Here is a 27,517-nt window from a genome sequence, read left to right on the forward strand (position 1 = left end):
TTGCTTGCAAACTTAGGTTATCTTGGTTGCTTCTTTTTAATGCTATCTTGTAATGCTATCTTTTCCTCCCATATACCAGGCACCAATAATTTTGTTTATGTTGTCGGAGAACATTTTAGTAATATCACAGTTTAAAAACCTTTAAAAAATTTATACCTGCAAGGTTTTAAATGTTCACTATATTCTTCTTGAAGTTGCTACCCAATTCTATTGGAAAATGGAACTCTAACAGGAAATTAGATGAAATGATTTTGTTTCTTTGGTAGGTGGAAAAACCCTCAACTGAAAATCCAGTGAATGAAAAGCTTCCACCATCCTCAGGTACTAATTCTGCTTTTAACAAAATGAAAGAAGGAAAGATTGTAAATTAGTTAAGTTAGATGCTGCAAATCAGATTGGATGCTATGCCATAGTTTCTAATATTACAATGAGCTTAGGTGAGTCTCAGACTCATGTGCTTCCTCTGTTACCTCTGGTATAACCATTAGGAGCTTATAAAGCTGGCTTGTTTCTGCTAACCATAGTTAAAATAAACTGCTAGTTAAAGTGGTTATACTACAAAGGAAATGGTTGCTTAGAATCTCCTTATAACAGTACTGGAGAAGCAAGTGAGAACCTTTTCACGTGTTAACAGGTTACTGCAGAAGAAGGGGATGCAGATGGTTAGTATCTGTCCCCTTTTCTGTTTCCCCTGACCAGCCGGAAGCTATCAGACAGTGATATCAACCAGCCCTTAGGCTTGGTGCTGCTGCTGCTGAATGCCAGGTTGGTCCAAAATAAAACATCCCTCATTCATGATTTTACCGTGATGAGGGGGCTGACCTGGCATGTATCACAGAGACCTGGGTGGGAAAAGCAGGGGGCATAGTGCTCACCCAGCTGTGCCTGCCCAGGGATCTGGTGAGGTACCAACCCTGCCTAAAAAGGAAGGGAAGAGAAGGGGGCATGGCACTAATTTACAGAGATTCAATCTCCCTCTCAGGGTTTCCTGTCTCTTCAAGGCTGGGTCCTGAGTGTTGCACTTGGTGTTGGGTGATCAAGACAGACTGGGGATTCTGCTGGTGTACCATGCACCTTTCTGCCCAGCAGACTCCAGCCTGAGCTGAGATCATCTCGAACCTGGTGTTGAGGACCCTGAGGATGTTGGGGTCAATCTCCATGCCAAGATTGTTCTGACCAGGGCAGCTCAGGACTTCATGACAGCCATGGGGCAGTCTCAGCATGTCACCAGCCCAACACGTGAACGAGGCTGCACTCTGGACCTGGTTTTTTCGACAGAGCAGGAAGACCTGGTTTTATTGCCAGAAATCAATTAGAAAACTGCATTTTTATTTTGTTTTATTCTGCTTTACTGTGGAACTCTCCTGAGACCTTGGTAGTGGATGATATTAAAAAAAGGTTTAAATAAATAAATAATGTGGATCCATAGGTTAATTAATCAATAGTTTGGAGCGTGGCACGACTCTGTTGGCTCTTCTTTACAAAATGATCCAAGACTGCTCTGTTTGCTGCAACAGGCAAACCCAGAATTCTGGATAGTTGAGAAGTAAACGACGGAAAGTTTAACCCAACAACAAACTCTGGGTTGAATGCCCATCAACAGCCCAGACTTCTGGGTTCAGACATTGCAGAAAATAATCCAAGAATGAGGTGGTTTGTTATCAGGAAGTGATTAGGAGGCAGCATATCCACGTATTCCTGACAATGGGTTGGTTAATGCATGGTTAGTTGTTACATGTGAACCTAGGGAAGGTGTGCTAGCTTGCTGTGACATATTCTTTACTTGGCCTACTCATTTACTTTACCAAAAAATTCAGTTATAAATGTTTCAGTTGAATTTGCTTTACATGATATACTCGTGCTTTGTTTTCTTCACCTTAGGCGACTAGATCTGGAAAGATTTAGTTCATTTTACACAGCAAGCTTTCTAATAATAGAAAAGCTCTTAAAATTATTCCCATATTTTACAGCTGGGAAAAGTAGTTTTTCTTTTTTTCTTGTTAGCACTAGCCCAAGTACCAATTTTCTATGCCACAGTATTTGCTACTTGCAAAATATCAGGTGATGAAAAGTTGCTACTGAATCAACATGCCTGCGTTCGGCATAAATAATTTTGTTACTGCTACTGATTTAGCTCAGCCTAATTGGTGGAATTAATGTATGGTATAGTTTGGAAACATTAGGTAGAGTATATGGAGTTGGCTAAATCTTTAGGGGATTTTTTGTTTTATCTTCAGTTGGAACAAAAAAAGTTGAAATGTTTAGAATTATGGGGCGATCATGAATATTTAAATCTTTAAGTATTTACTTTAGAATGAATTAGCCTTCCATACATGATGCTTTCTTCTAAATTTATGTGATAGGAGAGCAGCTTTTTGACCAAGAAGCTCCAATGTATGTGTGGCTGAATATTCTATTCCATTTCATTGATAGATGTAGTAATCTGCAGAAAGCAAGGACAGATGGATCTCCCTAGAGTAAAGCTGCAGAGATTGAAAGAAGAGAATTGGCATATAAAGAATGCAAATTGCACCCTTTTTTCACAACTTGAGGAGAAAAAGCAGCAAGTGAAGGAACTCCAGTTAAAAGTTAAGACACTTGAAAATGAAAATAAACAATTTAAAGAAACTGCACAGAATTCACATGATGAAGGTGGGAAAGAATCATTGTAACCATAATTGAGCATGTTTATATGTGAACTAGGATAACACAGTGCAATACTGTTGAACCTTTTCCCTCTTTATTTGACACTATTTAATGTATCTGACACAAACTGAAATAATTTTTGAAGGGTAAGAATGTAGTGTGTATTTGAATGTTAATGATAGTATATAATGTGAGTGATTCTTATTAGTTGAAAATGAATTATTCATCTAGAAAATGCCAGTATTAGAAAAATTGTTTTATCCTTGTTAATGCAAATGTGTTTGCTTAATTTAGTTGAGGCTGCTTGAATAGACAGTATATGAGGTTTAAGCCAGTGATTCAATAGCTGTTCTTTACCTAAGGATCCAGTGTCTAGATTCAAAATTAGGAAAAATGTCCTAAAATCTGCTTGTATTTATATGCATATGGTACATGCATATAAATAGAAGATTCCATCCTACTCTTGTAGGGTAGGACAAAGCCAGGTTAGGTTGGACGTATCTTACTCATTTAGCATACAAAGTGAATTTGCCTTGTTCCTCCCAGGGATCTTATAAAACTAGGCGTAACTTATTCCTGAGAGGATGGGTCTGTTTGTGTTGCTTGAGGAAAAGGTTTCTCATCTTACATTGAGACTCTCAGCTGGCTCCCTTCTTTGTAGATCAGTTGAACACATTCTTGTGAACCCTCTGATCTCCAGGTCAGCAGCTGAAAGATGATGATCCAGCCTGTAATTGAAATCTTTGCTGGACAGAGCCCTTAGAAACACATCATAAAATATCAAGGAAGTTTGTTTTGGTTACCTTTGATCCTTCTTTGGCATGAAGGAATAGTGACACTTGTAAAAATGAATATCACCATCAAATATTATTAATGGGGGTTTTCTACCATTTCCATCTGTTTGCTTTGAGATCATATAAAAATAATTGAGAAGGATAGTAGTTCATTTATTCTTTTTCTAGGAATGCAAATGTGTTGTCTTTCAGAAATATGCATATATGTTATGGGGAGTGTGTGTTTCCATTATTTTACTAGGCAGTATAGGAAGCTTTATTCGGAGATGGGCACCTCAGAAGAACTTAGGAAGCTGCTTATATAAAGCAGACTGTTTTTCCATCTAATCCTTTATTTTGCTCTGAGTGGCAGTAGGTCACCAGGCCTTTCCCATCTCTGCAACTTGATTCTTTTAACTGTAGATGCCAGAAACTGAACCTGGGATTTTCTGTATGGCAAGCTTGAACTATTTATCACTCAACTATACCCCCATCTTGCATGCACAGACTTTTCCATGAAGTACTATGGTTGATGTACAAGCTACATTACTGTAAAGCAGGCCTTCACACAGCTTCTGACCTGCATGGTTTCTGCAGGTCCAAACTAACAGCAAAAAGCAGGAACTTCGTTAAGCCTTTAGCAGTCTGCCATGTACACCTTGTCAGATCCATTTGATTTAGTGGGTCCTTCATTATTCAAGTTTATATGTGTAGTATATATTTACTACTGTTACTATTTACAGAGTAGATATTTATCATACACTAGTCTCAATTTCTGTTAGACTTAACAGATCTTTGCACAAGCAAACGCACTTTTAAATTGTTGGGGTTTTTTTAATACAGAGGAACATGCAGAATTGCTTTTATTAAGACAGCAGGCCCAGGAATTGGTGGATGAAAATGACAGTCTAAAAATGACTGTTCATCGTTTAAATGCAGAACTGAGTCGATATCAAGCTAAATACAGACCAATTTCACCTAATGAGGTAATGCTCTTTTTCAAGTTTTTTTAAAACAAACATAATTGTACAGCAGGACCTGCTTATGTGTGTGGATCAGTTCCAAGCTCCAAAGCGGACGTCTGAAACCTCAGATAATAGCAAACGCTATATACTGTATACATTTCTTTTTTTATAATTTCTTTCATTCTTACCTCAGCATATGGATTTTTTCCTTTCCATATTAAATCAAGAATTTTCACTTAGAGGAAGCACATTTTATGGCACTTCACGACTTTTCTTTTGGGCTGAGGTCAACTGTGGTTAACTGAAAACACAGTAGCTGAGCCAGTGGATACAGGGGTCCTGCTGTACTGTTCTAGCATTGGTGAATTACCTTTTTTGTTATAGTTGAAAAATAAGGACATTAGCCTCTTTACCAGAGTCTGTGTCCTCTGCTCCATCATCCAGTTCAGGCATTGTACTAAGCAGTGAGCATTTTCTTGCCTTCCAGATGTTTTGGTCTAGTGCATTGGCTATATTGAAAAGGGCTGCTTTTTATAGATCAAAATGTCTGGAACATTACAAGCTCCTCCTCACTGCACTAAACAATATTTTAGTGGGTGACAGAGTGCCAAGCTGATGTGCTCCTCACTCTTGCTCCAGTGAAGCTGCAAAGAAGAGTTTGGAGACTTTTGTCCAAATTTATTTATGTCAGAATATGAGGATCTGTGGTTAATACTATATATGTGCTGTTGAAACAAACCAACTTTAAACTATGGTCTATGTTTGAATAAATCATAGTTATAATTAATCACAGTGTAGGGTTCAGTTAATCAGAAAGGAAGCAGAACTGGTTAATTGAACTCAGATGGGAAATGTCCCGTCTCCCTTCTGTGGCAGAAGAGTGAGTACATGATCCTGAGATTCACCTAGATTCAGTCATTCTCATCATGCAATAGGCTAGTGAGATATGGTAGCAGGGGGAGGGAGGGAAATTCTTTGATGAGATTTCCTCTGTGCTCGGTATACATTCCTGTGGTGACCAGGTACCTTGCAATACAGGTTAATGGAAAACGGTAGCATCTTGGAAAACATGGGGCAGATTCTGGTACATGGAATACATCTGGGAAATAGACCCAATCATAGCAGATACATCTTTTGTGCAGTGAGAGACTGCAGCTTCAGTATATTGCAGAATTGGCCAGAGAAGGTACCTAAAAAGCTTCTTGGAATCGTACTCAGTTACAGCATGTGAATTGTAGCACCAATTAAAATCTGTTTTGAAAAACAGCCTCTCAATAGATTGTAGAACCCAGTTGTACAGGATGTTCGCTGTGCAACTCTTAGGTGTAACATATGCTTTTTATTATCTTAGAGTCTGAAAATTGGAAGTCTGCCATTGAAAAAGCCAATACCCCCATGGCTGGTAAGTAAAAAGCCATCATTTTTCAGTTTATAGTACATTATGCATTTGCTACTAAATGTTTTCAGACCGTGTTGAACCAATTTTTTCTAGCTACTTTGGTGACTTGATTGATAAATGTTTATAGTTTTAATTTAGCTACAGTTTAAAACTGTACTTCTATGCACTTACATTGTACTTCTGTGTCATATTGGAGAGTCAGGTGCTGCTTAATGAATTACTGTATTCTGATATCTATATTCAACTTCAAATTATCAGTATTTTGCAACTACAGATTTGGTAGGTGTGCTTGATTTATTGATTTATTACACTTTTTTGTATTCCCTCCTACCTTTCCAAGGCATAAAAGACTTTCTGCTTTTAATCTCAGACACCAATAACCAAAGATCAAGGATAAGCTTCAGGCAGCACAGCCAAATAGAACTGGAACCATTAAAACAGGGCCCAGTCATCCATAGTTGATGGTATTAAATAACTATACAGGGATGCTCTCTCTCTCAGGTCCTGGCATAGGCCCTTTACCAACAATCTGTATGGGGAAGGTTCCAAAAAAAGAAGTTGAAATCATCTTTGAGTGCAAAACTGATGCATTTTTACCAAACTTTTAAAATTACAATGTGTACATGTTTCAAGTAGGTTTCTTCAGGAGATATTTATATAATTGCAACAGATATCTAATTGAAAATTGAAAGGCATGTGAGTTCTTGTGATCATAACACTCCTGCTTTTTGGAGAGTTGTTCTGAAATAGGCTATTTAATTAACTCCTCCTCCTTGGTGCATTATCTTACTGTCTCAGTATATCAACCACTTAAAGGTGGTATTTTAGTGTTAGTTCTTATCCTTTTCTAACTTCATAGGTCTGCTGGAATTATTCAGGCATTTAAAAAGATCTTCACTAAGTTTTGTTAAACAGAATTTGTAATTTTGAGGTAAATTTAATTTGATTAAAATGTCCTCCTTTTGTTTAAAGCTGGATATGAAATACTTATCTCCTCTTCTGTTGGCATATGAAGACAGAATGAAGGAAAAAGAAAACTTGATTCTTGTGCATGAGGCAAGTTGGATTTTTTTTCAATGGTTTCTCAGTATAGTATAAATGGAAAAGTGCTTTTACAATGTAATGTATATAGCATGAAGAGTATACACATATCTTTACACATGCTCAGAGCACATGCTTTCTGGATTTTTCCTTCAGGTAGGGCTTCCTTTCTACCATCTTAACTCACAAAGAGCTGATAAGGAATAAACCTATGTTCAAAGGAAAGATCTAAAGGAGCTCATGTAATCCATTCTCCTTTTTAACTATATTTACCTACCTATCCATCCATCCATTCATTCCCACACATAGAAGACTACCATGTCAAGAAATAGGCTAGGGTATATTTGAGGAGTAAACATAACTCCAGAGAGTGATTGTAGTGTCTTGGTTAGAGTTTTGGTCTGGGAATGGGGAGAGCTGAGTCCTAGTCTCCAGTTGACTATAAAGCTTACTATGGGACTTTGGGCCAGTTGCGCACACTCAGCCTAACCTACCTCACAGGTGCTGTGAGGTTAAAATGAAGTGGAGGACTTTGTAAGTTACCTTATGTTCCTTGTAAGAGGGAAACAGATGATAAATCAATGTGGTGGTGGTGGTAGAACATGAACTTAAAACAGGCCATCTATAATGTGTATGTTCTTTATTGCTACCCTTCCAGGAGGACATGAAGAACTTTAAAGCAAGAGTTGAAGAAATAGTAAAGGAAAATGAGGAGTTACACCAGCAACTAAGTAAAAATAGTTCTGTTACCACCAAAGAATGGCAAGTGTGTTCTTATTTTAAATTATTAAACTATGTATTAGTTACTTTTTATTGTAGGAAAAATGATGATCTTCAGCAAAATTAGATCATGTAAAAATCCAGAATAATTTAAGTTGAAAAATAGTATATGGAAAAATAAAAGTCTGGTAGTCAAGGGTTCTAGAATCTGTTTGGCCTGATCAGTGTGACTAGACTCAGAATGACAGAGGAAGTCTGAGAATTGTTGTAGCTCTACACTGTCTGGACCCTCTTTGGTTTGATCTAGCACTTAGATTTCTAAGCAAATACATGTACTCAGGGATCACTTAACACAAGATTGGTTAAGAGATCTTAAGTATGTAATAGTCACTTTGAACTAATAAGTTTTAACAACCTCAGAGAAGAATCAGTGTCGGAGCTCCTACCTTGCTTCTCCTGCTCCCCTGTGGCTAGGAGAAAAGCTATCTGAATTTAGTTTACTTGTTAAGGAATCTTGACACTGGGTTATGTTTTAACTAGGGTTCATGGTTTGTTTTAACATCTTTTTAATCCCTGGTTTATGAGAAAATGACTAGAATATACATTGAACCAGAATTGCTAGTTCATATTGAAATCTCTGCTGAAGTTCTTCACCCAAATGTACAAGAGGGGGAGTTGGTAAGGATGCAGCTCATGAAACTAATGCTTTGTTTGGAGTAATTTAGATACGTCCTTTTAACACTAAGCCATAGTTTGCCATTCTTTGCAAATGCAGTCTTCTTCTAAAATTAGAACATACTGACAGGAGTCTAGGTGGAAAATGAAAGATTGGAGTCAGCCTATCCAGATATTTGGTATCTATAACAGATCTGTTTGAAAGGAGAGGAGACCCTATTTTTAAACTCACTTGCATACTGTGACTATGTTTATTTTAATAAATATTGGGTCAAGTAGTAGTTTGGTCTATTAAAAAGTAGCAATATTTTATATCTCTTCAAGCCAAGCCTTTTCTTTTTCAAGGATGCTCTAATTAGTTAATTTTTAAGTTGCTGTATGTAGTCCATGTAATGTAGGGGCCCTAAACATGGCTCTTGCCAGGCCCTCCCAGTGGTACTAACAGGTGTTAAGCTTGTTGCCTTTCCCTTCATCTCAACCCTCTTGGCCTGCTCGTTCTCTCCCCTAATCCTTTCCCTTGCTATTTCCTCCTTTTTCTCATCTTCTAGTCTTGCTAGTGTGTTCTAGTCCCACACACCCCTTTAACTTGCTTTTGACTAGCCAGGCCCCTACTGCAGCCATTATGTAACTAGTCACATCCTCCCTGGTAACCATTTGATGGTGGTGCCTATAGCAGTTACTAATATTCCCAAATATGCCCACAAGTTTGAAAAGCTTGGGGGTCCCTGATCCAATATATGTTTTTATATATGTACACCTCACAAGAAAATGGAACTTAATGTGTATTAAGCAGGAAGCTCCACTAAGTGCCATACCCTTTGTTTGGGAAACAAAGTAGTTGCTGAGGATCCACCAAAAAACCCATAGTCAATGCTGTGTATGTGTGTCATATGCTTATCTTTGAACGTTTATGTTCGAGACCTGTCCTAATAAACCTCACTTGTGTTTCTTCTTTCATTTAGTGTAAGTTTAATAGGCGTTTCATTTTTATAGGCAGCAGCTGCAAAGCCAGGCCAAGCTTGTTATAGAGGAAAATACAGTATTGATGGAACAACTTAAAATACAACAAACAAAAGCAAAAGACAACCTCAGCGAACATGTCCAAGAAGGTAAAATTTTGTTTGTTTATTTATTTATTTTATTTAGAAAATTTCTAGGCTGCCCCATTCGCCGAAGCCTTGGTGCGGCTTACAAATAAATAAATTAAAATACATACAGAGAGCCGATGCTGGTGGGCTAGAACTGCTTTTATATATTTGGACCTATTAATAATTTGACTGCCATGGTTTGCACCAGCTCTAGCTACTGAACATTCTTCAAGAGCAGCCCCCGGTAGAGTGCATTGCAGTAATCTAATCTAGAGAATAGATTACTGAAGCCAGTTATCCCTGTAAAGGTAATAGTGCAGCTTGGCCACCAGCTGAAGCTGGTAGAAGACACCCCGAGCCAGCGATGCCACCTGGGCCTCAAGTGACAAGGATGAATCAAGAAGCACCCCCAAGCTACAAACCTGCTCCTTCATGGGGAGTGCAACCCCTTCTAGAACAGGTTGAACACTCTTCATCTAGCCAAAGGAATCACCCACCCACAGCATCTTTTTTTTTGGCTGGATTGAGCCCTTATCCAGTCCATTATCATAGCCAGTTTAGCACATCCACAGCCTCACCTGCTGACAATGAAAAGGAGAAATAGAACTTTGTGTCATAAACATATTGATGGCTGCACACTCCAAAACTCTGGATGACCCCACTCCGTGCAGATGTTCAATAGCATGGGGGACAGAACAGACCCTTGAGCAACTCCATACTGGAGCATCCACGGGGCTGAGCAGTATTCCCCAAGCACCACCTTCTCGAGATGGCCTTCCAAGTAGGAACAGAACCACTGCAATGCAGTACCCCCCATTCCCACCTCAGCCAGCCACTCCAGAAGAATACCATGTTCAATGGTATTGAAAGCTGCCAAGAGGTACTGCAGCATCAACGGGGTTGCACTCCCCCGCCTCACTCCTGACATAGTTCATCATGCATGGTGACTAAGGCTGTTTCCATGGCAAAACCAGGTCTGAACCCCAATTGAAATGGATCCAGTTAATCAGTGTCATCCAAGAGTGCCTGGAGTTAATTGACAACCACCCTCGCAGTAACCTTGCCTAGGAAAGGAATATTTGCTACTGGCCTGTAGTTGTTCAAATTTTCCAGGCCAAGGGAGAGTTTCTTGAGATGCGGTTTCACCACTGCCTCTGTAAGGCAGTATGGGAGTACTCTCACTTGCAAAGAGGTGTTGATGACCTCCCTGGCCCAGCCAGTTATCCCTTCCTTACTGGTTTTTATCAGTTAGGAGGTGCAAGGATCCAATACAAAGGTGGTTGCCGGAACCTGTCCAAGCACCTTGTTCACATTCTAGAGCTGTACTGACTGAAAATCATCTAATAAAATAGAAGCAGACTGTGCTCTAGCTATCTCCACTGATTCAACTGCTATAACTCTGGAATCCAAGTCCTGGAAGATGTAACAGATTTTTTTCTGGAAGTGCCCAGCAAGAAGCTTATAGCAGGCCAGCTATGGTTCCAATGTGTTCCTGGGGCCAGAAGGTAAGAAGCCCTTGACAGACTGGAAAAGCTCTACTGGGTGGCACAGGGAGGATTGGATAGAGGCAGCGAGGAATTTTTTCTTTACTGCCCTCACTGCCTCAAAATATACCTGATTGTAAGCACATGCCAGGTTTCTGTTGCATTCCATGGGAGTTCTTCATCTGCACTCTAGCCATCTCCTAAGGTACTTCATCACTCTCCACTCCAAGGTATACCACAAAGCTGTATGAGCTCTACCATGGAGAGGGTGCGTAGGAGCAATCAGATGAACAGCCTGGGTCATTTCTGCAATCCACAGAGCAATGAGGGCTTTGACAGGAGCCTCAGCCATGTCAGCCAGAAACTCTCCCAGAATCCTCTGGAAACAATCCAGATTTGTTAGTTTCTGTGGGTGGACCATCTTAATGGGTCCCACACCCTCGCAGAAGGGAAAAGCTGCCACAAGTCTAAATTTCTCCAGGAGGTGGTCTGCCCATTACAAAGTGACTAATTCCAAGTCTCCCACACTCAGTGCATCATCGTCAAATCTTCCCCAGAAATGCAGGTCTGGAGTATGCCCTGCCACAGGCATTGGACCAACAATATGCTGGGACAGTCCCATGGTTGGCATGGTGACCACAAAATCCTGAGCCACCCTGGACAGGGTGTCCTAAGTGTGAATTTTGAAGTCCCCCAGGACCAGCAGAAATGCACTCTACATGGTGCTGCCCTTGAGGACTGTTCGGAAGCTGCAGCTTGCGCAAAATGTAACAGCCAGTCTAACAACAGGGATCAGGCAGTCTGATCACATAACACTAATTTTGTTATAACACTGGCTCCTGCCAATTTTGATTTGGAACAATTAAAATGATACTAAATTATTTAACTTACTATATTGAAGTATATTAAAGTACCTTTGTTACAGTTAAAGTCAGGAAATGATCCTGGAAGAGAATAACTATATGCACTCTGCTCTTGTTTCCTAAGATAGCTACTTTTTGCCTCACGTGTTTTATATTTTCTCTTTCAAAGTTTCCAAATTGACAAAACAGCTAATGATTTTGGAAGCTAAAAAAAAGTGCCAAGAAGAGGAAGCAAGAGAGCATCAGAAGCAGCTGGAAGAATTGCACTCTGCATACAAAGAGCTGAAAGATAGCACTAAAGATCATATAAGTAGGAAGGAGCATGTTGCTTTGGTAAATCAATGTAAAAGGTAAGCATATAATAACAGAAAAATCAGAGAAAATCTTAAAGGTTTCCATACTTGACAACATTGTTATATTTTTACATGTTGCTGCTGTTAATGCATTTTTCTTTATCAATTATATCACTTTTGCACTGTTAAAGTTATCTGGCAATACTGATCCAATATACAGTGGAACTAACATTTTAGCCTCAGGCTTAGAAATCAGAGCAGACCATGAAATCTTGTACTCCCTCTGCCTTTAACCATAATTAGCTAATCTGGTCTGGTTTAGCTAATCAGTTCCATGTTTAACTAGAATATTTTACTAGCTGCATTCTCTGATGAAGCAGAGAATTGGGTTAGCGTCAACCATAGGAAGCACCTGTGCCAAAGTATCCCTTAATCTCAATTAGGAATTGTTGACATTTATGGAATCAGATCATTGTTCGTTATAGCTTTCCATGGTTTATATATCTGGAGATTCCAGGATTTAATCTGGGACTGTTTATATATAAAATACCTGCTTAACCACTTAATATGTGGTATAATATAGCCTAATTGTCTCTGTACCATTAAACTTCAAGTAATATTAGATATCACTTCAAGTGTAATATATAAAGTTGTTTTCTCTCTTAGCAAGCTGATTAAGTTTAAAGACATTCTGCTAAGGCAAGTGTATCCAAAGCCATAGACAATAGACAAATGTTATATTGTATTCAGTCTTCCAGATTAATCTGTAACTGATTCTTTGCTATGGCAAAAGGTGTTGATACAAATGTTGCATAGCTGGGAGCAAAAGAGGGGGTTTAGGTTTTGTTGTAAGTCTTGTTGTTCCAGCCCATTTGCAGTTGGGAACAGTGATTATCTTTGTCACTCACAGTACATTTTAAAACTAGCCTCCCACATGGGAGCAAACAGGATGGCACTTTCTGTTTAAAAAGTTAGCATGAAGAGATGGCAATAGTGGTCTCCTGATCAATGAGCATTATAGGATGTTATACTGGGATTTCCTCAAAGGTAAATGTGTATCGGTCTGCAACCTTAGGACTAAACTAGATGAGATACCAAAAGAAAAAGTGAGGTTGGAGGGGGTGATATTTATCAGGATTGCAATAGGCATGGAGAGAGAATTGAATTTTTTCCTCAGGATCCTGAGCAAAATCCATCTTTTGAAGCTGTTTGTGTTGGGAGGAAGTTCCTCATAGGTGTCAGTGGGGGATTTCTTTTAAAGCAAATACTAACTTCAGAATGAGCTTTTACCTAGGGCCACTGTTACATTCCCTCTCCTTGTCTGCTGCAACTTTGAAAATTATTATCCACTAGCTTCAGCTGATTCTGTTTAAATTTTTTTTTTTGAATGTGCATTAATTTTAAATGCATATTCTACATCATGCCTGCTTTTGTCCTAACTCTGACTGAACCCTGTCTGGCCTGTAGCTAAGCCTGAGTATACATTACTTCTTGCTACATGAAGAGCTCATCTCTGTCTCTCTCTCTCTCTGTCTCACACACAAAATTCAGAATGGAGCAGAATGTTTTCAGTTAACTATTTTTGCTTTAATTGCAGCTTTTAACATCTGCAGTAAAACTCATCCAAAGAAATAATTATACTTTCTCACCATAATGGTTTGTTTCTACAAGAGAAATAATTACTTTTGACGCTTGGTTTTCATTACTGTTTTCCTGTAGCCAGTTGAAGGAGGAACAAGAAAGGAGAGAAAAAGAAGCACAGGTATTAATGGAAAAGCTAGCATCGGTGCAAGCAGAAAAAAAGAGCCTCCTTATAGAGAAAAATGACCTGGTGGCTGAAAACAAGGCTCTGGAAGATGAATTGGAAATGGCACAGAAGACAAAGAGGTTTCAGTATTTCCTTTCTTGTTTCTTTTAACTAATAGTTTTTCTCCTAGCACAAGTATCCTATGTATATGCCCCCACACCCTTTGCTGAAGCTTGCTGAACTAGCGGCTTACAAGTTACAATTTGCTGAGGTTGAAAACATTTGGCAGCTGGAGGCTACTTTGGCCAGAGGAACAGAGGTTCAGTAGGAGTCGGGCCAAGGGATTCCAGAGCTAGTATAATCTTCTAAATCTCCAAGAGAAGCTAAGAAAGAGGAACCTTAAATTTATGAATGCAAAGCGGGTAGAGAATCCACACAAAGGGACTCCCTTAGGCTCATACTCTGCTGTTCCAGCAACAGTTCCCGTTGCATAGGCAACCAGGTGACTTTAAGAGTGCAAAATAGGGGAGGGGGAAATTCACATAGCCATGCATGACTCTCATCATAACTGAAGGCCATTATAAAGGGGGCACAGAACATGCACCTGCAAAACTGAGAGGTGGTTTGCATTACCACTGTGAGTTAACAGCTCACAGCAGATTGTTTAGGTCATAAAAGTTTAGCACACGCTAAAAAGCACAATCATACTATAATGAAGGGAGAGGCAATTCTAGTCACAGCTTTAACAACCAGGCAAAAATAATGCCTCATTGATTAACTGCCACTGCTACAATTATGTGAGGAAAAATAAACATTTTAACTGACAAGATGTAACAGTGTACAAACACTGTAAATCATAATGTATGATAAGCAAGGTGATATGTCCTAATTTAAAGCAATTTTAAAATATTTTCTAAAGTACAATTCCAGAATGCCTGTTCTGAGTGCACTCTGAATAGCTTGGACATCAAATGATCCTGCAGAACATTTGGTTTACAACTCCTATCATGTCTTACTACCATTGGCCATTCTGGTTAGGGCTAATGGGAGTTGTAGATCAAGACATCTGGAAGGTTGCAGGTTGCCTTCCTGCTGTGTTGTATTTCTGCTGGGCCCAAAGTTAGAAATGCTGTTGCCAGGTGGTAAAAGGGTTCACTGGAGTGGAGCCATTGAAGGCAGAATCAATGTGAGATGACCAAAAGCTTAAATGAGGCAATCTGGTATGTTTCACCTTATTTAATTGCACATTTTAAAACATTTTAAAATAGTTATCTAATACTTGTCCATTGTCCCAGTACACTGAAACTCATTAGCAAGAATAATGGAATGGAAGAATAAGTTGCTATTTAGTCTGTTACTGGATAGAATAAGCAGTGTTTGTCTTAGCTGTATCTGTTTAAGTGAAATAAGAGCTGTAAATTTGAACAGGATGCCTAGAATATTACTCATATGAGCCAAGTTCTTACAATGTTACCTGTCCCCCAGGCAAATATTTAAGCACAGATGATTGCATTTTTTCTTGATTACTTGTTGAAGATTTAGCATGCAGACCTGCTACCATGACACTTGTGTGTAATTGTAATGCAATATTTCTATATTTATGCTATAGGCTAAACTGGTTCAATAACACTGAAATCATTGTGGATGCTAAATTATACCAGAGCTGAATTACAATATTGTCAATCCTGTATTGTATTCTAAGCAATCTTTTTGCCTTTTACCCAAAACAAACAACCTTGTAGGAGATCACAGAAGAAAATAGGTATTCTGAAGCAGCAGTTGGAAGAATCAATGGAAAAAGAGATCACAGCACATCAGTATCTTGCAAACCTGATAAGCTTGGCAGAAAATATAACTCAAGAACGTGATCATCTTTTAAATTTGGTAATTTAAAAAGGTTACCTATGCATGTTTTTCTTTTGATTCAAAAAACTGACCACCAGCTAATGAAAATCCTATTTATGTCAAGTGGGACAGTGTTTTGAGCAGAAGGTTGTAATCTCATACACACTGAAACCTATGAATAAGGACCATTGAATTTAATGAAACTTATTCTGAGTATTCTGCATATTCAGGGGTTGTGTATACTACTGGTTGGATTGTTTGAGTTTTGTGTGATTTACATAAATAGCATAGCATTTTCCTGAAAATGGCAAAAGCCTCATTCTTCTGGTTATTCATGCTGTGCCTTTACACAACTAAGTTTACAAAATGGCAGTCAATCATGAACAAAGTATTCATGTTTGCACATAGTGCTCTAATTGCTAAGAACAGGTGGAAGTACTCCATAAATTGCTTCATAAAATGATTGTGTTAAACATAATGAAGGACTTGCTATATAAATTAAGGCAGCAAACCTCAGGCACTTTGTAGTAGAATCTTGGGCTCAGACAGGAAGCTGAATTATCTTCACATAAAAGTAGGATGAAACATTGATTTTACCGCCAAACTCTTTTTCAAGGAAACTAGGAGAGATATAAGATCCAGGATCTACCTTCTATCAGAAGAGCTTGGTTTACACTCATTTTTTATGGCTATCCTATTCATAGTTCACCTGCAGGGTATTTTCAGGGGGCTGGAAGAGTTGGTTTTGATAAATTAATGTTTTAAAATATTTATTCCTTAACTCAGGAGTACATAATCTCCAACTAAAAGGATACAAGGTGGCAGGCCATGGAAAAGACCTCTGTCTGCACCAGTGCAGAATTGCTGCCAGTTAGAGCATACAATACTGGGCAAAATGGAGAGGTGATCTGACCTAGTAAAAGGTTGCTTCCTGTGTTCTTATTGCAGAACATACCAGTCATGCTGGATCAGTCCAAAGGCATATCCAATCCAGCATCCCCTTCCCACAATGGCCAGCCCCTCCTGCTTAGGTTCCCTATGCAATATACAAACTACCCAAGAATTTGGTAGAAATTTTCAGAAAGCAGAATCCTTTACAGATTCATTTATCACCAACCCATTTTTCTCCCAGGCCAGTTGCTTGGAAAAAGAGAAGCATGGTGTTCTCAACAAAATAATAGAAGGAAACGTACGTCTAGGAAGATTAGAAGAGAAAGTGAAGGTGAGTAGTAGAATTAGCAGAACACTGTATAAGCGGTACAGTACAATATTTTGGTTATATATTGAATTTAATTTTTAAATGCAGTCAGACAAATGTGCTTTTGTTAAAAATTCTGTGACATTCACTTATTTTGCATAATGTTGATTTTGGCTGATGCTTATGCATTGAATTTCTGCAGTACTGTGCTTGGAAAATGTGTCTAAACTATGAAGATTGGTAGGAAAACATTGGTAAAACAATATGATAATAGTTTTTTCCCTACTTCTTTTATTCCCATCCTTGTTTTCTGACTGTTTTATCCTGAAGGAGCAGGATTGTGAAAACAAGCTCTGTGCTACAGTCTGTTACAACTGTGTGGGGGATCAGAACAGCCACAGGAACTACCTCATTAGATTTAAAATTCAGGTAGATTCAGTATATTAGGAGAATTGAGAGAACCAGTGTCTTAGGAGGATTGTTTTAATTGAGAATCTTGGAAGCAGCATGTTGGGACTGGGCATGTTTCAACGATATTTTAACCTGAACCCATCTCAGATGGATTCCTGAGAAAAGGATAGAACTTTACAAATTATTTCTCTTAGATGGGTTTTCATGGCTGGACTGAGCCAGACTGCAAAATGGGGCTAATACTGACAAGATTTTCATATGGTAATCATAATGCATTTTATATCTAATCAGCCAAAGATCCATCTAATTCAGCATACTCTTTCACAGTCAGGCACCTTTGGGGAACTTTTAATTTGTCAAAGGATTAGCAGCTCTGAGATAGTTTTTGGCTGGATTCTTCAGGAAATGACCAGGGTGTGTTAAGTCCTCTGGATTTTTGGATAAAATAGAAACTCCAAAAGGTTTTGTGGCAGTCACTGCTGGAATGCTTTGCCATTATTCCACTTTCACTTGTATGTTTTTCAATAGCAGATACTGCTTTGGAAGCATGTTTAGAGCATGTTCCTAAATTCTTCATTTGTAAAAATTCATATATGTGAAGTTGTATATAGAAGTCTTTATTTAAAGTTGCAGATTGTAAGTGGCATTGCAATAATGTGTGCTTTCATATAATGACAACAGTGGATGTGCAGTGTAGATGTTGTTTTAAAGTATGTCAATTTTAATTATTCTGTAGCATTACTGTAATGATAAACATCATAACCTTTTAACATCAAATTACCTCAAGCTGAAGCAGCTTTGCCCTTTCGGTTTCACAAACTTGTTTTGCATTCTCTTTCTTCTGCTTAGCCTTAAGATAAATATTTGATTAAAAGCAAGAGCCCTGGAGTTAAAACTGGCAGTTGCCCTAATTTTTGTTTCTTTCTCTCTCTATTTTAGTCATAGAAAAAGATGCTGGCTGGGTGTAACTTTCTCTAATCAAAATATTTTAATATCTCATAGATTATGGATGAGCTGTTTGAACCTCTAAGAGAGCTCAGTTAAAATTCTCAGTTTTGAGAATTTTGAGAAAACGGGGAACAAACTGATCCAGGTATATTTGCACACTTATAGATAGCTGCATGTGGCAAGCAAAAACTGGTAACCTGGATCAGTATTCTCCAGATATGCCTGGGGAATACCTCCAGATCTGTTGGATCACAACTCCTATTTACATTAGCCGAGCTTCTGGTTCGGATGGTGGGAGCTGTAGTCTAAGACATTCAGTGGACATCTGGTTGAGGAAGATTAATCCAGTTAATGACAAAGGGTTTGGCAGTACTTTCTGTTGCAGAGGTGTAGTTTGCAGATGTGTAACCTGTAATGAAAACTGAAGCACCATGGGAAGATGCATATCTGTAAACTAGTGCCAGAGAACTGCAGCCATTACTGGGGTCACAGCAGATGTCTTCATATGATTTCAAGCCCATTTTTTTTCTCCATCCGTCTTATGGTGTTCATTGTAGCAACACTGTCTGCTATGTCCAGAAATGAATCAGCCCTAAGAGTACCGTTTATATCAGTTGCTGTTTGTATTGAAGAAAACAAGTATGTTCTATGCTCTAATATGAAAGGTTTGAACTCTACTGTAATTTGAAAAATGTCACTTTAAAAAAGAAATAAGGGATAAGTTTAAAACCATGCTTTCCCAATTGGATTAGGATCATTTTCTAAATAGCAGTGTAATCAGAATGTCAACTCCCGAATTATATTTTTGGAAACATTGCTCAGCCCTCACTGCAATATGAAGCCAGAGAGTGCAATCCTTCGAGAAAATGCTTATGTTCAAGATGTGAAAGGAAGATCTGCCACTATGGTGCTGTCACTAAAAAGACCAGTTTCTGTGTTTTTCTCTTATCTTTGGATACACGAGAGGCCTTTCTTACCTTATTGATGAATTAGAGAGGCATACTTGAGCATCTGCCCCGTGCAGTCACAACCCAGGGAGAAGGAAGACTCTTGCAATGGTGGGACTAAAGGAGGGCCAAAGCTTTTATTAGAAGTTGTGGATTCAGCAGGCTGCACTGTCGTAGTATTAAGCAAGTTGGGAGAGGATTAGTACATCGACCGCTATAGCTCAAGCAGCTAGTGCACAGCTCTACTCTCCAGGAGGCCCAGTTGCTTCTGTTTGCTCTAAACATAACCTGTTTCTTATGAAGCCTCCAGGTCACAGCCAGTTGTGTCCATGTCTGGTAAGGCCTATAACATGCAGATGTCTGATGTCACCCTCTCTTTCCCCGATTCCAGCCAAGCCCGCTTGTACTTTGAACAGGAGTAACTTGCATCCTTCTAGCCTACCCCAGCTAGAATCCTCATGCTCACACTACCGATAGGCTATAATTGCATCTCCACAATCAGCAGATACACGAGGAAGAGTCTCCTGTGCACACAGCTCCTGCATGCTGGTTTTGGTAGCATTGTGTTCTTAGCTTCAGTGATACATTTGGACAGAGAGACCTATGCAGCTTGCCCTCCAAATGCTAGATTATGCCCATTCGTTTTAGTGCAGGTTATTTTCAGGTAAAGGTAGGCAGCATCAGATTGATATCAGCACAGAGGCTTGATGGTGGCTTTACTGTGCAAGGTTGCTCACAAGACAATAATATGAAATTTGACATGATTTTTAAAAGTATTTTCTCCCAGTTATAATTGTTTATTGAATATTTTGAAACAATAGTAGCAGTGTATTCTAGAAGAAAAGGTTTCCAAATGTCTCTTTGGAAACAAAGCATATCAACATTCCAGAACAGGTTAGTCCATACAATGAAGCAGAAACCTCCTATTTCAGAATGTGTCAGCATCATAACCAGCTGTCTAAAAGGGCATCCTATAATTCTTTTGTTTTTTGACTTGTTTCTATCTAAAAATGTACTTGTTTTCCAGATATTTCCAGACGTTATTTGAATATTCAGGGCAGGATGAGGGATAATTTTCTTAATAGTGCTTAGGCTAATCAGTTTTTCAGACTGTGCAGGCACACACAAACTCACATTTTTATTCCATACAAGGTAAAGGCCTATTGCATTAGACATATAGGGGATAATTTCAAGAATTGCAGTCCTTCCCCTTTGCTTCGGTACCTCCTGCACTTCCCATCCGGCACAGAGCTCTTTGCTGCAGCAGAGCAAGAAACCAGGCCATAGCTATCTTTCTAAATCTCCCCCAGTACCTGTTTTCACAAATCAAATATGCCTTTCAGTCTGTCTTGTTCCTCCCAATCCCTATTTTGCTTTTGGGTTTTTTTGGCAGAAGTGTTACAAAACTACTGTGTTTTCTCTACATTAGGAGGCAAAGGAGGGATGTTGCTCTTCCTGGGAGAGGAGTGCCTCTCAGCAGCAGTTGGGTCTTGTGGACAACTTTTGAGGCAATGCCTTCAGGGACACTAGTGGGTGTGAACTAAACTGCCTCTGCCCACTAGGGTGACTCCACTGCTTGGAGTGAGAATTTTGCCTTCTACCTCGATGTATCTTGTTCTAAAGTACACAGAAGGGGCTGTTGTCCTTTCAGGGCTCAGTTAGCAAGGCATGACAAAATGTTGGGAGGCTAGAATGAACGTTAGGATCATTAATGCATAAATGTCCCCTTTTTGTTGCCAGTAGTTAAAAGCCTATTAAATTTTAATAGGATGTATTTTTGAAGGTCTATAATTCTAATATCCAAAACTCTGTTTCTTTAAAATGTCAGTTTCTAGCGGAGCAGTCACACATTCCCTGACAGAGGCATTGACAGAAACCATACACAAGACACACTGTTAGACTGGATGGAACAAGACTGACACAGACAATTCCAAGGGTCACTTTCTGAATCACCAATAAATAGATTCCAAGTGGCAAAGAGCCAAAATAGAAAAATCCAAGTAGCCAAACAAGTATTCTGGGGACATGATTACAGAGCTTAGAGAAAACATCCTGGTCCAGTTGGCTGTGAGAATTTACGGACACTGAGTCAAAACTATGATCTGGGTAATAATCTGAGAGAGTGTTTTGGCTTGTGGATTCTCTTTGTACTTCCATGATTGTTATCACCAAGCAGTTTGATGACCCATGGGATGGACTTGAAGAAGCCAAGTTCTTTGGTGTCAAGACAACTTCTTTGCTGTCCGAACTCCATGCTATTTTGTCTTTTGTTGTGAGTTTGGACATGATGTTTGTATCATCAGGGAGTCCTTCCACTTCCTCTTCCTGCAGTTCTGTCTCATGACGGCAGAAAGGACAGCTAATGCAAGGAGAACCATCTCCGACGTGAAGGATTTTCATCAGGCATTTAGCACAGACCCTATGTAGGCAGTCCAGGATTTTCGGTTTGCGACTGTGAACATTAAACCTCTGGTAACAGATTTTGCATTCTAGCTCATCGTTCAGTATTTTTTCTTCCCCCTCGGTGTGAGGATAACTCATTTTTAAATTAGGCACACTGTAAAAGAAAGGAGCAGTAAGTTCCTGCATACCTTTGACCATGCTCTTTTGGTTATCCCTAGAGTATATTTTGGAACTTCATTTAATTACAGGAAAAACAGATGATAAAAGTTAAAACAGATTGCAAAAGTTAAATTAAAATGGGTTGTCATCAGCATCCTGTTCATAGTTTTATATCATTTGCATTCACATTACTGGATCGGTCTTGCTTTATATCCCACTACTCAAACTGAATCCTAAAGGAAATTGCTTCTTCAAGCTCAGACTGGCAGGTCCCCTGAATTGTGGATCAGTATGTTGCATAATCTTTTGTCCTCTCCAAAGCAATAATAAATATTTGATCAGCATTGAAAGAAAATCAGTTCTAATCTCATACCCTGTTTTCCTAATTCTGAAATGTTTAGAAACACAGGAGGGTGCCTTATAACTAAGTCATACCATTGCTCTGTGCAGCTCAGTAATTCCTCTGCTAAGCAGCAGTGGCTCTCCAGGATATCAAGGAAGTTTCTTTCCTTACCCAACCTGAAGATGGCCAGAATTAAACCTTGAACCTTCTGTATGTGAAGCATGTACTCCACGACTGAGCCATAGGTGCATCATTTTGAAACCTAATGTCAGGAAATGTCATCAGGCAGAATTTGGGTCTTGGGTAATAAGGTTTGAGCTTAGAAAGAACTTGATCTGTCTCATTACTATATTTCTATGTGATATCCAAGTTGCTCCAGCTAGTCATCATGGCATTTTCATACATTTTATCCTCATAAGGACTCTGAGAAGCTAGTGAAGCTGAGAAAGAGGATGGCCTGAGGTCACTCAGACGGAATGCAGCTGAACAAAGCTTTGAGCCCACTCTTTTCCATCGCAAGTTCAGCACTTTATCTGATAGACAGTGCTCATTCCCCCATTGGGGCCTGGATATAATTCCAGATATTACATCATATGTAAAATATGAATCTAGCAACATTCAAATGTTCAGTGTGCAAATTCATATTTATTTGTTTGATGAGATTTGTTTCATCGGTGACTGCAGAATCACTCTTTGAAAGGTTGAGTCTTCCTCCTTATCACCCACCTCTTCCCAGCTCTCCTGGGGAGCACCTCTGGAAAAGTATCTGCGCCATGCTTTGGCCCCAATCCAATATGAACTTAGCTTGGGAGTAAGTCTAATGGAATGTAATAAGTTAACACAGGACTGAGCCATGAATGAAAACTCAACTTGCATATTTAGACACTGTTATCTATCAATGTGGCAAAGAAATGATTACACATACACATTCAGATAGATGTAACCCAGAGACTAGTTATGACAGTTGCTACAATCCAACCTTGACAAGTATTTAGAGTTTGCTTTCCCTTGGAGACAAATTTATTATCATGCACAAATGCTTCTGTAACACTGAACTCTGTGTCTAAGCTCACAAAGAGGCTCCCACAGCAGCTCATTTTAATGACACAGTATATTTAACATGATTGAACAGAGGTATTATGTACCATTTCAGAATCATCACCAACTGAATATAGATTTCCTGTGACATTTCTTTGTTTACTAAGAATACACAGTGTAAAGCTGCAAAGACTGAGGAGTAAATAGGTGTGACTGTGCACTTCACACTTTCCCCTGCTTGGCTTGGAAAGGTACTTTTCCCTGTTTGCACCTCCTTTTCAGCAGAACTGGTTTAGCCTTGGCCCTTCACCCTGCACTTTGCCGTGCAACAGTAATGGAATTTTAACGAGAGCAAGCAAGGCTACAAATGACAGCAGCAGCAAGAAAGCAGTTTTTATTAGGAGGCGATTCTGTAAGTTTGAATTTGGAGCACATTTCCAGTGGTGGCCGTCATTTTATTTTAGCAGAAGTAAACTTGCTGTGCTACAGACAGCTAGTTCTTGATTTCTAAATACCCTGCTGAGTAGCTTCAACCCATATACTCCTTTACACATGTATCCATAGGGTGCATTCACACATAATGCTAAGCTACACCACATGCTAACTGCAACATGGCATCTCCCCTTGCGTCCTGGGCTCAGATGGGCTCTTGGTTTTCATGCATGCATGGTTTCTGTGCATCTCCATCTTTCCTCCAAATGGCTGGAGGTACCCTATCAGCTGCCATGGCCCAGGATCAATCCTTGTGTGCACCACTCCTGCCTGCCTTGCCCTTGGGCAGCTGCTTTCATTGTTGTTGTTGTTGTTGTTGTTGTTTGTGTTCTGTTGCTCTGTGAACCAATGCCTGCTCACTGGAACAGTGCTGTGGCTTTAGAGCAGCGCTACAGGAGCACTCCTCTGTGCTGCCATACTCAGTGTTAATGTGCAGGTGTACACAGACACCCCTTCCCCCTCCCTCCCTGCACATGTGTGCATGGTCCCCCAAGTGCAGGACTCACACACACTGCCACACAGCTACCTCCCCCTGTGGCCAGTCGCTCAGAGGGCATCGGCGTGGGTACCTGTGCCAGGGAAAGAGATGGTATGTCTGCCAGGCAGACTTTTCCAAGTACACCAGTGTGGACATCTGCCCATGAAAGTTTTCTCACAGGCTGCTAGGACGGTGTTATACATCTGCTGGAAGGGGAGAGGCGTAAGGGACAACAGGGCCAGCTGAGAGTCCCAAGGGCATAAGATGAGAATGAAAGAGAGAGTGAGAAGCAGAGCTTCTCAGGGCAATCACCCTAATGGTAGTGCCTGTACACAGCACACATGTTCCTCATGCATAAGGCAGCCTTCACATGAAGAGATTACTGGCTCCCAGAATGGCACAAACACTTGGCCATTTCCGAGCACCTCTCCAGTAAGATACAGTGACCAAACTGGAGAGTGCCAAGCGTGGGTGTCTCTGCAGTTGCTGCTGCTGGTGGCTGGTGCTGCTGCAGTGCCCCTGCTAGCAAGATTCCAAAGTTGTAGCTGGGCATCAGGAAGGCAGTGTGTGGACACAGGAAAAAAGCAAGAGGCGTCTGATCAGAGCATGGCAGGCTCCAAAACAGCATTTGTTAGTAAGAACAGGATAGTGGAAAATGCAGGCTTAGAGCATCTGCTGCATCCATGGCTGATCTTGCTGCCAAACTATGGCAGAAACATGGAAGCCATGGGAATATAGTGTAAATGGGCAGGCATATGGTGATCCGGAAGTGGGGGAAATTAACAACAACCTCCTTGACACGGTCAGATCGTTCCCTGCTGAGGTCCAGACTTCTCGCTCCCTCTACCCTCTGCAAGGGTGGGGGACCTTTTAAAACTGCCCAACCCTGGAGGCCAGTGGATTCTGAGAGTCTGAGAGGACTCTGAGGGAGTGTCCAACTGGTATGGCTGGCGTTTCTGCTGAAGCCCAGGTCACTCTGTGGAATGCAGAGATGGCATGGGTGGTTGGCACAATCACACTCAAGCACCCACTTCCCTTGAGCGGAACCTGGGGAGCTCCTTGGTACACACAGGAGTTGAGGGCATTGAAGCGAGAAGGGAGACTGCTGGAGCGCAGGCGGAGGAGAATTTGTGCTTAGTCCAGTCAAACATGGGTCAGAACTCATTATCTAGCCTACCCTGTGATGGTGGGGGTGGCAAAGAGGCCGTTCTTTTCCGCCAGCTTTATAGTGGAGCTTTTCTGAGTGCTTCATGTCAGAGAAAAATTGGGCAGTCCTTGGTGGCTTGCTGTGATGAATGTGCACAACAGTTTGAAGATAAAGTCACTCAGAGTTGTCATGAATTAAACACCACAGTTGATGCAGTTCTACCAGCAGAGGAACCCAGAGCACTGTCTCTGTTTGTTGGATGTGCTCCAGGTATTGAGGCCTGAGGGTGCAGACAAGGTGCTTGGTCAAGTCTGCCCCACTACCTGTCTGCTGTCCCCTGCTCCTCATGGCTTATTACAAGAACTAAGGAAGGGATTTCTGCTTTTTTCCAGGAGGCTGTAAATACATCCTTGAGAGAAGGAATGGTGCCAGGCTCTTTAAAACAGGCTGTAATTAGTCCTCTCCTAAAAAAGCCTTACCTGGACCCAGAGGATGTTAGTAACTACAGGCCAGGGTCCAAAAACTCCTTCCTGGGCAAGGTGCTTGAGCAGGTGGTGGTTGAATAGCTCCGAGCACTCTTATATAGACCCCTTTCAATCAGGCTTCAGGCCCAGTTTTCGAATGGAAACTGCCTGTAGGATGACCTTTGCAGGGAGAAAGGTCAACCTGTAGGATGACCTTTGCAGGGAGAAAGACCAGGGGAATGTAACCCTGTTGATTCTCTTGGACCTCTCAGTGGCTTTCAGTACCATCAACCATGGTATCTTTTGGTTAGGCTGAATGGACTAGGAGTAGGAGGCATTGGGGTATATCTTCTAGACAGAAAAATTGCCTAGCAATCTTACAGAAACCTCTGGAAGGGCATGTCAGTATGAATGTGTTAATAGAATTTATTTACCAAATAATGTAAACACTGCATGACTATACAGCCTTATGCTACATAATTAAAAACTAATCCTTGATTCATGATGAATAACCTTTGGACAATAAGGTATCTTAAATAGAAAACTATCTTTAAATTTTTCCTGAAAAATAATTTTATTTCTAAAAATGCAATTTAGTTTTTTTAAATGATTTTTATCCACCCTGATCTACATTTATGGTACTGGTTTTAATTCTAATTTAATTTATTAATTTTATTAATTTACATTTTGTCTGATTGTGTATATTATGTTTTATCTTGTATGTTTATTACAGTATTTTAATTCTCTTAAGTATTCAGGAAGCCACAGCATAGGAAAATGATTTCATCAGGAGGAAAAAGAGCAAGTAGCAAATATTTCAGATTACTGTTCAGTTACTGCTTATCCCAAGGTTATGCCAAAATAAGGGCTTTTTACAGGATGTTCTTTCATCTAGAGGACATTCTAAAGCACCACCACAACAATTCACATTCTGTTCTGTGTAATCACCTCACAGGGCAGGGCATAGTTATAACCATTCCTCAGGGAGTTACATAAGGGGAAAAAAATCTGGAGTTTAGAAAGTCTTCTCACTTTTACATAGAGAGAGCATGGTGTGTCCCAGGAAAGAAGAAGGCTTTTTGATGGGGTGCCAAGGTTAATGCTGTTATGTTGCATTAATGCTGTAATGCTACTTGATTACATCCTCCTCATAGTGAAGGAAGGGGTAGGTGCCTGTCTGAGACTTAGACTGGGTCGAAAGTTCTTGCCAGAGTAATAATGTGTGAGCAGGGCCCAAGGAAAGGATCCAAGAATTTATACAGAACTCTTCACCCTTACACAGAAAAAATTGTCAGCTGATTATGATGACAATGAAATCCAACATTTCACCTTAAAACTATGTGTCATTCAGACTACCAGAACTTGCCTATAAACATTTCCCTGCTTAAAACTGCATTTTTAATTGTAACACATGTGTTTGGGAATTCCTTGCCAGAAAAGATGTTTGTTTGGTACTTCATTCTTTTAGGTGCCAGGTTAAAACTGTTTTATTTGCTTGGGCTATCTAATGCTCTGTGTATCTTATGCTGGATTTAAAAAAAATACTTTGATCTTAGGTGCAGTGCTGTTCTTGTCTTGCTGTATCAATATTGTTCATACTGCTTGCATTGGTTTTGTGAAGGCCACCCTGGATGGGTGTAAGGTGTGGTGTCATGAGGGTGTGATGCATAGGAAGAAGCATCAGGTAGGCAGGAGTGGGCTTATCCTTCATCTGACCATTGCTTTTCTTCTGCAGATCCCCATTTCACATGGTTCTAAATGTAAATAGAAACATAGAAAACAGAGCGAGTCAGAAGGAACCTCCCGGGCCATCTAGTCTGACCTCCGGCACCAGCCGGCTCCGCTCACGACAAGCCCACCATGTGGATGTCCAGCCTATCCTTGAACACCCGCACCGATGGGGCCTCAACGACCTCTCATGGAAGCCCATTCCACACCCTTGGGGTCCTG

The 27,517-nt window shown here is 40.1% G+C and overlaps 2 protein-coding genes across 5 annotated transcripts in view; one reads left to right on the forward strand and one right to left on the reverse strand.

Moving 5' to 3' along the window:
• The window catches only part of CEP89 (centrosomal protein 89), a 60,736-nt gene that overhangs the window by 15,149 nt on the left and 18,070 nt on the right, over window positions 1-27,517 (forward strand). For all 4 annotated transcript variants that reach the window (XM_044427810.1, XM_044427811.1, XM_044427812.1 and 1 more), the window contains 11 exons: window positions 267-321; window positions 2,434-2,652; window positions 4,263-4,405; window positions 5,736-5,786; window positions 6,756-6,839; window positions 7,483-7,586; window positions 9,213-9,328; window positions 11,824-12,004; window positions 13,667-13,834; window positions 15,437-15,578; window positions 16,672-16,761. In XM_044427810.1, coding sequence (XP_044283745.1) covers window positions 267-321; window positions 2,434-2,652; window positions 4,263-4,405; window positions 5,736-5,786; window positions 6,756-6,839; window positions 7,483-7,586; window positions 9,213-9,328; window positions 11,824-12,004; window positions 13,667-13,834; window positions 15,437-15,578; window positions 16,672-16,761 — 1,353 coding nt within the window. The remainder of the gene's footprint in view (window positions 1-266; window positions 322-2,433; window positions 2,653-4,262; window positions 4,406-5,735; window positions 5,787-6,755; window positions 6,840-7,482; window positions 7,587-9,212; window positions 9,329-11,823; window positions 12,005-13,666; window positions 13,835-15,436; window positions 15,579-16,671; window positions 16,762-27,517) is intronic.
• Window positions 20,868-22,628, reverse strand: LOC123022230 (E3 ubiquitin-protein ligase RNF182-like). The gene has a single exon (XM_044427814.1). The coding sequence runs from the start codon at window positions 21,642-21,644 to the stop codon at window positions 20,868-20,870; it is 777 nt and encodes a 258-aa protein (XP_044283749.1). The 5' UTR covers window positions 21,645-22,628.

Source organism: Varanus komodoensis, unplaced genomic scaffold, assembly GCF_004798865.1.
Source record: "Varanus komodoensis strain SLA01 unplaced genomic scaffold, ASM479886v1 scaffold19, whole genome shotgun sequence".
In the NCBI taxonomy this organism is placed as follows: domain Eukaryota; kingdom Metazoa; phylum Chordata; class Lepidosauria; order Squamata; family Varanidae; genus Varanus; species Varanus komodoensis.